At 38.7% G+C, this 11,753-nt stretch overlaps 1 protein-coding gene across 2 annotated transcripts; it reads right to left on the reverse strand.

Moving 5' to 3' along the window:
- Positions 1-1,990: 1,990 nt before the first annotated feature.
- lhx6b (LIM homeobox 6b) lies at positions 1,991-11,397 on the reverse strand. Of its 2 annotated transcripts, XM_004566752.2 has the most exons (9): positions 11,180-11,397; positions 10,422-10,552; positions 9,732-9,863; positions 9,184-9,305; positions 7,101-7,321; positions 5,838-5,938; positions 5,655-5,750; positions 4,736-4,907; positions 1,991-2,704 (listed from the first exon to the last, which is right to left on the reverse strand). In XM_004566752.2, the coding sequence occupies exons 2-9, from the start codon at positions 10,422-10,424 to the stop codon at positions 2,622-2,624; spliced, it is 930 nt and encodes a 309-aa protein (XP_004566809.1). In that variant the 5' UTR covers positions 10,425-10,552; positions 11,180-11,397; the 3' UTR covers positions 1,991-2,621. The 2 variants fall into 2 exon arrangements, with proteins under 2 accessions (XP_004566809.1, XP_004566810.1); XM_004566753.2 differs by having other exon boundaries at positions 7,101-7,318; positions 10,422-11,397.
- Positions 11,398-11,753: the final 356 nt, after the last annotated feature.

The raw sequence follows: 11,753 nt of genomic DNA on the forward strand, positions 1-11,753 counted from the left end.
GCTATTATCATGTTCATCAGCCTTTCAGTTACTTTGTATAACATCTTCAGTGCAATCAAATAATATAATCTAGTGAAGCAGGAAAAATAACACACACAAAAAAAGACCCTGCCAGCATATGGCAGTCTGATAAAAAAAACTAGAGGAGGAGGAGGGTGCTGATGAAGATGGCTCATGTTGCAATCTTCCACAGAGGTTTTGTTGACTGTTGCGCAGGGGAGCGCTCATCAGCGTGAAGGAGAGAAATGTGAATACGTGGAGACGAGGGGCACTGCAGTGTATCTGCTCATTAGGCGGCCGACGCTGTAATTCAGCGAGCGAGCAGCTCTGCAATCAGGGGCCTATTCATTAGCATGGGGGGCCCGCTTTCATCTGCAACCACTTGAGGCTGCCAATCACAGAGGCGGACGCATGACAGCATGACAAAAATGGGTCGACTTTAGCGTTCGGGGATGCTTGGCATGGAGAGAGACATGCCTAAACGCTGCCTTAAGCGCTCGCGTCTGAGAGGGGAAGAAATGTGCGTTTTTACAGTGTAGTGCTGGCAGGTGGCCCAAGCTGTGTCAGCCTGATAATCATCTCTGCTCAGCATGAAGACAGCTTTTGTTCTGAGATTTCACAAGGAGCAGCGTCGTGTCAGTGAAAAGGTTTCCTCCTGGATTGAATTGATTGGAAGCGATTGATTAGAGGAAAGTTTGATTTAAGCGCAAAGTTTAGGAAAGAACAAGAGCGCTGAGATAATACAGCACTTATATATACATTAAAATCAACCTAAATAGACACTCAAACACACCTGGCCCAGCCAACATATGGACATCTTTAATTAAATCTCTGAGGAGTATGAAGGAACCATTGTGTGTGTGTTTATCTGCTGTCTGCTTAAAGGCAGCAGGGGCTCAAATGGACTTTCCTGCTTCTTTTTTACAAGCAGCATACTTTCCATTGACTACCGTCAATGGAAAGTATGTCAGTTCACTGATCCCGGTGTTTCTGGATTTTTGTGCAAATAGCTATTTCATTTCATGAGATAAAATGCAAACTAGGAATCAAAATAAACAGTTATATACTGTGCATTTGTCCTTTAAATGGATCATTCTTTATGCACAGAAAATAGCTTTTCACTTTGGTTGTAAACAGCTAGCTCAATTTCCGTAGGTCTTCAAAACTTACTACTTATCTGAAAACGTGCTAATGCCATCCTAAATATATCTGTATCTATAAACCACATCAGAAAACTGGTTTAATACAATAAAAAAATCTCGAGTAAATCAATACGCACCCTATTCTTTTTAACTGTATACTGGTCACATGGTCACACATGTGATCTCTTATGTGGTTTGCTAAACTCTACAGAACCTGACAGGGGTCTTCCTTAGCAGGAATGTGAAATTGCACAGGTGCTGCACTCTTGGATTTGCTGTTAAAAAGCCCCCACATTGATCCGGTTTGGAAAAATACACATGTAACGATATGCTTTAGCTCGAAGTATCCCATTCACTCTTTGCCAATCACGGCGCCTTAAGTGCTGTCAATCAGTATAACAGCTGTAGATAATCTGTGCTAGAAGAGCTCATAAAAGCCGACAAACTGCCCAATCGATAACCACGCTTTGAGTGAAAACGGTTATAATCGTTTTCGCAGTGGGATTGATCACAATTCCTGTAAAGTACAGCATGTAAATTGGAGATGATGTGCAGGTTTGTCGTGGGATATTGCTCTTAATAACAGGTTACTTTAGGTACTTAGCCTCTGACAGGTGACCTTTAGATTTAGTGGTTTTGAGTGTAAAAATAGTGTCCTCATACAATATCACATTTTTCTACTCCATCTTCGAGAAGCTGTTGCATTTTCAACCACACACACACACACACACACACACACACACACACACACACACACACACACACACACACACACACACGTATAAACACTTTACTCCTTGCTCTTCAAGTCAGCCTGATTGTCTATTATTCAAACACTAAAACCTTCATAAGGGATCTGATACATTTTATTAAACCATGACCGTATTTACAATGTACAGTAACTGAATTTTTCCATTTCAAGACACATTCAAAAGTGCGTTTTTAAAAGTGAAGTTTTGCTCTGAATAAATAAGAGTTTCCATTTTCTGACAACAATACAACAACAAACAACAATAAAGCTGCAAATGTGCTCATCACCAGTACAAAATGTAAAAAAGAAAAATGCTGAGGTTTTACTGTAACACTGCTACAACCACTCCTCTTTTCTTCTTTTCTTTAAGCTCATGTTGGAGCAATTAAAATATCTTGTTTGAAAGTGAAAACCATTTCCAACTTGATGCAATGTTTCATGTCCCGTGGAAAAAAAAGGAAAATAAAATAAAAGTGGTCTTCTGCATTATATAAAAAAAAAAAACAAGACAAAATTAAAAAGTTACTCCTGTGTTAGCCTGAAGGCTTCACCACAGTTTACTCAGCAGTCTCACAATGAGAAACCCGACTGATTAAAAAACGCGGTCCTGCCGTCACCCGAGGACTTGACTTCCAAACGGAGCAAATTGCTGACAGGGCGTCCCAAAGGATTTTTTTCCCTCCACAACATCATCAGAGTGTCGACGGTGGAAAAGTAGACACAGCAAGTCAGCGGCTGATGGGAAGCTGTGGTAAAGAGATGGACGGGTGGGTCAAGTGGCCCGGAGCAGCGAGGACAGAGAAGGGATGAGCTGCACAAAGAAAGAGAAACAACATGAGCTTGGCAAGCAACAGGACCACGTTATTATAATGAAGAAATATGCTACTGATGACTGACATAAATACTTAAAGCATCAAAATAATGAGATAAACCACAGAGAAGAAGGCTCAGAGTGAATGTGAATACTTCAAAATCACAAAATATTCCCATATAGGGTGTTAAAACCCATAAAGCACACCTTGTACTATTACAGCATTTTTATAAAAGTGTAACTTCACTGGATGTAATCTGTACCTATGAAATACCTACATAGTGTACAGTGAATGTTGCTGGTTTTGTCACCAGCAACGTTCTGCACAAGCTGTTCACAAATAACTTCCACCCACCAGCAAATTTGTCCTGTGGTCAGTCTGAAGAACCTGGACTGGGTGGAGATGAGGTGGGTGGATGTTTAAACTGTAAAATCCTCCCAGGAGTGATTAGTTATTTATAGCTTTCTTCTCCCAACCTACACTTTTGTAAACAACATGTTTTGAGACTTGAGTTTTGGCATTCAGTTTTTACATCACAATTCCTAAATGTTATTATTTCTAAACTTTATTTCTTTATTATTGCTATTGTTTTCTATTTTACATATGCAAATATAAAGAAATTTCAAAATCAGAAAGATTTTATTTTTTATTTTTACTCAAAACAAACATTTAAGTCTGTCATTGTTTTAAAATGCGAAGCTGTTTTGGGTGCAAATACTTATAGCTAGTGTTTTTTAACATTCACTTTAAGTTCAGTGCACAAATAGAGTAATACATATTAAAAATCAGTTGAACACGAAAGAAATTAGGCTCCTTGTTATTTTTTATGTAGTAATCTTTGTGACCACAAAGATGTGCAGGCTAAAAACTTTCTTTACTTTACAATGCTAAAAAACTAGCACAGTTTTCTCTTTTAACTTATTTTCTAGTACAAATGTTTAATAAACAATATTCTAAGCCACATATTATTTCATGGTGCTTGAACAGAAAGTTGTTTTTGTTTTGTTTTGTTTTTTGCTCAGCTAGTTTAAAACTTGTGTGCAAAGCGATTCCAGTGAACATTTAAGTACCATGAACACAAGTGGAATTTACCAGCAATGACTGAAAGTCTGATGAATACATTTTTCTGTTTTGTTGCCAGAAATCAAACCAAAATTCTGATGAGAAAAAACAAACGAAACAGACAGGGGATCCCTCCTTCACAGTCCTTCAAATTTCCATGTTAGCAGTCAAATGTTTCCATCATATTACTTTAAAGCTTCCCTTAGAGCTTCAACACTCTATGAAATTTTCAGCTTCCACCCCAGAATAAAGCACCGTTTATCTCTCATGTAAATACTCATATTGCAAACATGAAATTTGCCATTATTCACAAGAGGTCACCAGAGTGGATGGCTCCCCATATTTCATTTGGCACGATCCCAGAGTGATTTGTGTCTCCTCCAGGTCTCAGACCAGGAATTGTTTGTGTGTGGGTGATTGCGTAAACCACTAGAAATATTCTTCTTTTTATTCTTATTATTTATCAAACATGGACACATTTAACAATCCACTGCACTAATCACTGCACTAATCACTAATAAGTAATAGTTAAAATTAAGTCCTGCATTAAAAATAGTGTTAACTGAACTTAATGAGACACAAATATTATCGATCCATAACATGACACAGCTTCCTCTATGCAACATAATTTAATGATAATCACTGTTAAACTACTACTGGTGGTTTAACACTGCAAACTGCTATTTTTAATGCACAATCTGTTTCACATGTAAAATAATTACATCTTTCATGACTTTCCTTCCTTAAAGGAAGCACGAAGTAGCCTCCTTACATGCTTCAAGTTCCTACTTAAGCGCTGGACTTGAGTAAATTGGCTTCCACCTGTGCATAGTTTATGATATAAGAGAGAGAGATTGAGGTAAAATGTCACATTTAAGCATTGAAAGCTGAACGTTCACCTGCCAGCAGTGGAAAAAAGGGCCCTGCATTAAATGGCACTAGCAGACGATTAAAGACTTGACACTCACTGTCCAGGTATCCATGCAGGGCCAGCAGGTGTGGTCGGTCTGGGCTGCTGAACGGTGAATAGTGGATATCTTCTGGCAGCGACGGGGGCATCCTGGACAGCGGAGCGCTTTGAGAGAAGCTGCTCTGAGGCGGCTGCTTTTTGTGTCGCGCCCGGCAGTTCTGAAACCAAACCTGTAAAAAATATTACTGATAATGTGATCGTGCAAAAAGCAGGTGGATATGATCAAACACTACAACAACGCCGAGCAGGTCCCGGGTTCAGATTCCCCTCACCACACCCCATTAGTTTCTTCACCTAAGCCAGGTGATAACAGTTTGATGTGTGAGTGTTTTAGTCTGCAGCTTAATGGTGTTAGTGTTTAAACTGGCTTCTCTGTGAAGTACAACAATTGTAATTGTGTTTTATTGGTCTTAGAGTTGAAATGGAATCATTCCCAGAGGGGTCATGTTTTTAAAGCACTAACAGTGAAAAGAAAGGAAAGCTTTCTCAAAGATGTCTGCTTTTTCTTTTGGAAACCCTTAAAATCAAAAACGTTTGGATAAAAATTAAATCATAATAAGACAAAGCATCATCAGAGCAAATTGCAAGAAAAGTATTGTGAGGTATGAGTCTGTTAGCATGTGAAGTTTTAATGTAAGAATAATGGGATCACCCTTTTAAAACTCTGGATACTAAACAGATAATATTATACCCTGATTCCTCAGTTTCTTTAACTTATGATCCCAAAAGATCAAGTTACAATCACAACTTTGTGTTATTAAGTGTGATTATTAACCAGTTTCCAGGAGCCTGAAAAAGAAAAACCATCCTTCTGATCTTTTCTATCATGCTAATATTACACGAAAAAAAATTTTTTTGTTTGATATAAAGTAGAACTTGAACTATATAGTGTATCACCAGATTTGACCATTGCCTACCTGTATGACTCGCCTGCTCAGTCCCGTCATTTCTGCCAGTTTCTGCAGCGTCTGAGCATCTGGGTTGTTGTCCTGGGCAAACTGAGTCTGCATCACCTGCAAACACACAAAGCCAGACACAGAGGGCATGAAATGCCAAGTAACACTGTGCTGTAGACACACACGTATTAGAATGGTGCTAACCTGCAGCTGCTCTGCAGTGAATGATGTCCGTGCCCTCTTGGCTGGTTTTGGTTGGCAGTCCTGATCAGAAGGTAGCGCTCCTTCCAGAGTCAGTCCTGTGCCTTAAGATAGACACAGTAATTATTCACTAATTAAAATGCAGTCATCAGAGTGCAAAGTTACACAAAGCGAGTTAAAGGAAAAGAAAATCTTATTACAGTGTCACAAAATGGAAGATTTACTCAGTAACATAATTAAAATGTTTTCTTGCCAGCAGCCGCACTATCCAAAGTATTTACACCACTATGGGATACGTTTGAATCACTGAGAGCACAGCAGAGTGAGAAATGAAGGAATTATTCCTCTATTTGTCTTTCATGTAAAGTCTCTTCCTTCTTTCCAGGCTCTCTTAACCTCTACACTCGCTCTGTTTTCAGACCCTCGCAACTTAATTTTAGTCCAACAAATTAACAGGAGGGAATTTAGATAGTCAAAGTAAAGCAAAAGCAATTCGGAAACTTTACACCAGTTAAAATGGTGCATCCAAAATCCAAAAACATCAAGAAAAACGTTCCTTCCAACTGATTATTTGCATTATATCACTGTTAAAAGGGGCTGAATAGCTTGAGAGCAACTGAAGTAGAAGAGCTTTAGAGCTTGAACTACTCCTTCTGTTACTTAGGCTTAAACCAAGGCTGGGTTACAAAACAAGTGAAGTCATAACTGCACAGGGGCCTCAAAAGCCCACTTGGTTTACTCCAAATTATTTAATTAATGACAAATATGTTCGAAATCTGAACCACTGAACCAGCATGTCAGCTATGTTGGTTCTCCAGTCTTGCAGCCCGATTCTTAACGATGTTTGGACCCATTAACACTCCAAAAGACCTGTGTGATCTTATTCCACAAACGGATCGATGATGACTAACTATCAGTAAGACTGATTTTTCTCTCTAATTACAGATTGTTTAGTTTACAAAAAGTCAGAAAAGGTCCATCATTAAGCCGTGCAGACCGAATAAAAATCTTCTTATATGTTGTTGTGTTTGACCAACAGTCAAAAACCACAAAAATGTTTCATTAACAAAAAACAAATCCCTCAGAATTGCACACGTGGACATCATGTATGATTAAAGTTTTGCCATTCATCAGTCATCAAACATCTGCATTTCTAGTGTGCCTAAATACTAACAGGTACTTTCCCCCCAGAGTTTTTAGCTGGTAATCCAACCTCAGACATTCATCTTCGGTGTCTGTGAGATTAACTCTCACTGGTTGGGTTACCGTTCTCTGCAGCTCTGCGTAGATTGTCCAGCATGATGTCGTAGTGGCTGCGGCAAAGCACCCTGCCCTCCACCAGGCCGAACTCCTCCCCGGTCGACAGCTGCCTCTTGCAGGAGAAACAGGCGAAACAGGCCAGGTGGTACACGCTGCCCCGAGCCCTTCGCACCCAGTCACTGGCGTACACCTGTCGGCCACACTGGGCGCACTTAGTGCCGAACCTACTGTGAAGAAGAAAGGCACGAGCAGGTGAAGGCTGGCTGCAGGTTACAGAGTTCAAGAAGGGATATTCTGGTGTCCAACCAAACTATTATATATTTGTTAAATTTTTTAACACACAGAAAGACTAAAAAAACTGTTGGACTAAATAGAACAGCAAAATATGAAATAATTAGTTTTACTGTTTTGTGTAACATCTGTGCAGAGGAGTCGTATTACTGATATGATCTTGCATCATCTGCTCTCAATAAAGCTTTAGGTTTTGAACATGACTTATCTTAGCATGATCCAACATCTCTGTTTGGGGTAATTAAACATTGCACACACAATACAAATTGCTTCTCCACCAAATACAGTCTGCATTTAGCCTGAAAGGTACAATCTGGGACAAAAAACAGTGATTCAGCATGATCTCACTGAGTATATGAACATTTCTGGTGCAGAAAGAAAAGCCAGTGAGATTTTGGAAAACTGGAACCGTGAAAAGTGAAAGGTGGAGGCATTCCTCCCACCACTGGAAACTAAATGTCCTACGCAGAGATTTCTGTGAGTCACACGGTTTATAGTAACTCGACTGAAGAATAAGTGAGTGTAAGATAATAAGTGTCCTCTTTATCGTTGAGTGATTTGTGTGAGATGCTGGGTAAGAGAATGTGGGAGAGCAGGCAGTGGCAATGGACTGCTACATCTCAAGATGATTGAATTTTTAAAAAAGTCAATAAAAAGAAGTTCAAATTAAAGTAATAGCCACTGCTTCCATTAGAAAGAACCACAAAATCAGTCAGTAAAACTGTTGATTTTGCACATTTCTCCAGTTTTCTATCAAATTTTCAAATAGTCAAAAGGCCAAAACTAACTGAAATGGAAAGGGACATTTAGGGCAGCCGGCTGGTAATCAAGCTCTTTCCTCTGGAGGCTTTTGGTCATTAGGTTTTATGAGAGTAAGCAGATAGAAACACAAGAAGTTATTTTAAAAACATTGTTTTACTGGTGATTTATTCTGTTTTGTTTTTTTGTTTTTTTCCAATTATGACTTTGAAGCCAAATCATAGTGAGACCAAAAGATCAACTTGGAGAGCAAAGATCAATGAGCTGTAAAAACAGCTAGAACTTAATTTAATTTAGGTGCAATAATTTATCACATAAGCACAATAATGTTTTATGGGAAGTTTTTTCTACTCTATTAAATGAAGGATTAAATGTAAAACATTTAGGGAAAACTTTCCACCCTTTGAGCATTTTAAAAGATTATTTTTTGTATTTTTTCCCCAAATAATTGAAGATATGTAGATGCCCAACGAGTCTGGCTGTGTAGATTTCTATTGATATGATAAGACAGGCGGGTACTGTTAAAAATGGCAAGATAAATAATCTGTATCAGCATTATGCTTTTAGTGAAATACACATTTTTCATTTGTGTATTCTTTTCCGTAAAGAGGAAATATTGCCCCGTGTTGTTCATTAATAATACACGTTTTTGGATATTCTCAGTTAAATCGTCGTATTAATTTTTCTGAATGATTTTCATCGACCAGGCAAAAAAGCGACCTACACTTCACTAAATGTTATTTTATTATCATACATCATTCTTCAATAATTGCCAAATTTAATATAAATCCCATATAAACGATAACTGATGATTAATAAGTTTCAGTTCGGGCCTTATAGAAAAATAAACACATTTCAGTGCTGTGACTGTTATCAAATTACATATCGGAGTTTTTATTTTTTTTAACGGTCGAAAAAGCTCTAAGAAAAAATAGTAAGAAAATATTGAGAAAAATATTAAAATGTTAAGTAAATCTTATAAGACTCTTACAGGCAGCTTTGGAAAACTACAGTCGTTGTAAAACATCAGAGCTCTTACCTGAAATAATCGAGCTTGCAGTAGATTTCTTTGTTTTTAACGTAGCAGCTGCTGTGTTGGCGCAGAGACGCTCTGCACACTGAACACTCCAGACAGCCCAGGTGCCAGTTCAGGTTGTTGACCTGAGTAGATTCAAACACACACACACACACACACACACACACACACACACACACACACACACACACACACACACACACACACACACACACACACTGACATATCACACTCCGATAGCTCTCTGAATCGAGATGCTCAACTAGAAATTAAACAGCGTTAGAAAAAACTAAAACTAAAAGCATTTGACCAGTTCTGTACAGTCTTCTGTGGAATTCTACACTAACTGGGATTTTTTTCGAAAAGAAAGCAGACATGAAGAAAAATGGACAGCAACCTCAGGAAACGTTTGCAGGATGATCATTTCTGTCATTATCAGTGATTTCCTGAAGACAGGGATGTGAAGAGAAGCTTACGCTTTAAATAAAGAAAACAAAAACAAAACAAATCTTACTTCTCACTGTAGGATTTATTATGGGTTAATTTCGCACCTTCAGCAGGTAGCGGTCTTGGATCTCCATGCCGCAGCTCGCGCACTGGTTCTTTGCCGCCGGAGGAGGGCAGAGGCAGGCGGCCTCCGACGGGCTGGACTCCCCAGACTCCTTCTTCACCTCCGATTTAGACTGCGCAAAGACAACAAAATAAAATAAAATAAATTAAAATAAAATAAAATAAATCACTTTTATAGCAAATACAATTTCATTGCATCTTGTAGATTTAAAAATAAAATAAAACGTCAGTGAAATATGTAAATCCTAACCAGAGACGTGGTGCCAACATGAAGATCCAGTCCAGGAAAAAACATTGATATAAAAAAACAAAAACAAAAAAAAAAAACCCCTCGATCTGGTAGCTAGTGAGTGCTAACTATTTCTGTGTATATTTACTAATAATTTACCCGTATATGTTGTATACAACATGCAATTTCAAGTTTCATAAAATTACATGAATCTGTATCTCAGCCCAGAACCGTTGCAATGTGTGAACTCCAACCGCAAAAGGAAAGTGAATAAACTGAATTTTGGCGTCTTTACGCTTCATCTCCTCCCGATTAAACCTGCGCTTCCCCCAAATTAACTCTATCCCGTTACGAAAATAAATAAATAAAATGTGGAGAGTGAATGAAAGACAAAGAAATGAAAAGGTTGAAAACCAAACTCGTCCAGATGTTTGTGACTCACCATTTTCGGATCTTGAAGGCTGCCTATTTGGAGAAGAGATGGAGCTTGCTCTGCGCATTACGCATCTCTGCCCCAACCCACACTATATCCGGTCCAAAACAAGGAATAACAGTTTCTCCTGCATTTAAACCCTGGCAACAAAAGAAATTTTGATGCAATTAGGAGGGGAAAAACTATATATGATCGATCATTCCTCTTGTGCACGATAGGAGGCTGTATTCCCATGCAATCAAACGCAGTGAAAAGAAAGGATGGCACTATATCTGCAATTAGCGGTAGATTGAAATGCTTCGCTTGATAAGAGGCAACCCGAGTGTCAATTTCATCTGTCAATCAAAAAAAAGGCAACCAAGCCACCAAGCTAAGAGAGAGAAAAAAGCGGCACATCCTAATTTCAATAGCCGTATAATCGAAAATCGAAAAATCTCAAAGTGAAGAGGCTCAATTGGAGATCGGTCTATTCATAACAGACAATGTGCCGAAACTGCAGCTGATCTTGAGACATAAAGGAGCTTGATTGTCTCTTTCTCATGATGGACCCATTTAAGTACTTGAGGCTCCCCTGCGTGATTACAGCTGCATTCATAAACTGCCAAAAAATCTGCGTTTGGGTGGCAATCCGGACTTCGTGTTGTCCTTCATTCCTCGAAATTAACACGAATGCAAGATTATGTTAATTACCAGCTACGGTATAAATATTGGAGGCAGTAAAATGAGGCGAGAGGGCCTATGGGAACATAAAAACATATTCTTCATACATAGAAAACCTCCCAAAAGCAGAGAAAACATCGTCCGATGAAAGTTTTTCCAAAACATCACAGGTAAAATATCCAAATAATTCCGGGGACCATGTTTCTTTTGTTCTCCCAAGGGTTTCCTTCTGTTTTTCTGCATTCAACACAAAATAATAATAATAATCCAACTTCATTCACTCTGCAGGACAAACCAGTGGCTCTAGTGACCCTCCCATACAGTCTCACAGTTCTGCCGTTCCTCCCCGCCTCGACTCGGAGTTTACACCCAGTTTAGTCAGACAGGATGTGATGCTGCACGCTGGACCAGCAGACCTCCTTTCTCACAGGAAAATGTAGATTTAGCGCATTAATTCAAGAAAAAAAAGAAAAAAAAAACAGCGAATACCGGCTAATTAACTGAATTTCTTCGTTTGGATATAAAGGTCACAGCTTTGAGGCCACTTCATCAATCAGCTCTTATACATGGAAGTGATTTCACACTTCCATGTATAAGAGTTGATTGCAACGTAAGGAGTTTAATGACGTCTGCAGTGGTAATAATTAGTCATGTAGAAATTCTCTTAATTTTTCTAAAATG

Source organism: Maylandia zebra, linkage group LG12 (assembly GCF_041146795.1).
Source record: "Maylandia zebra isolate NMK-2024a linkage group LG12, Mzebra_GT3a, whole genome shotgun sequence".
Classification (NCBI taxonomy): Eukaryota; Metazoa; Chordata; class Actinopteri; order Cichliformes; family Cichlidae; genus Maylandia; species Maylandia zebra.

Coding starts and splice junctions, on each gene's coding strand:
- lhx6b (XM_004566752.2), bottom strand. Junction 9,306..9,731: donor AAGACCGCTACCTGCTGAAG/GTGCGAAATTAA, acceptor GAATCTACTCAG/GTCAACAACCTGAACTGGCA. Junction 4,908..5,654: donor TGAGCAGGCGAGTCATACAG/GTAGGCAATGGT, acceptor TATTTTTTACAG/GTTTGGTTTCAGAACTGCCG.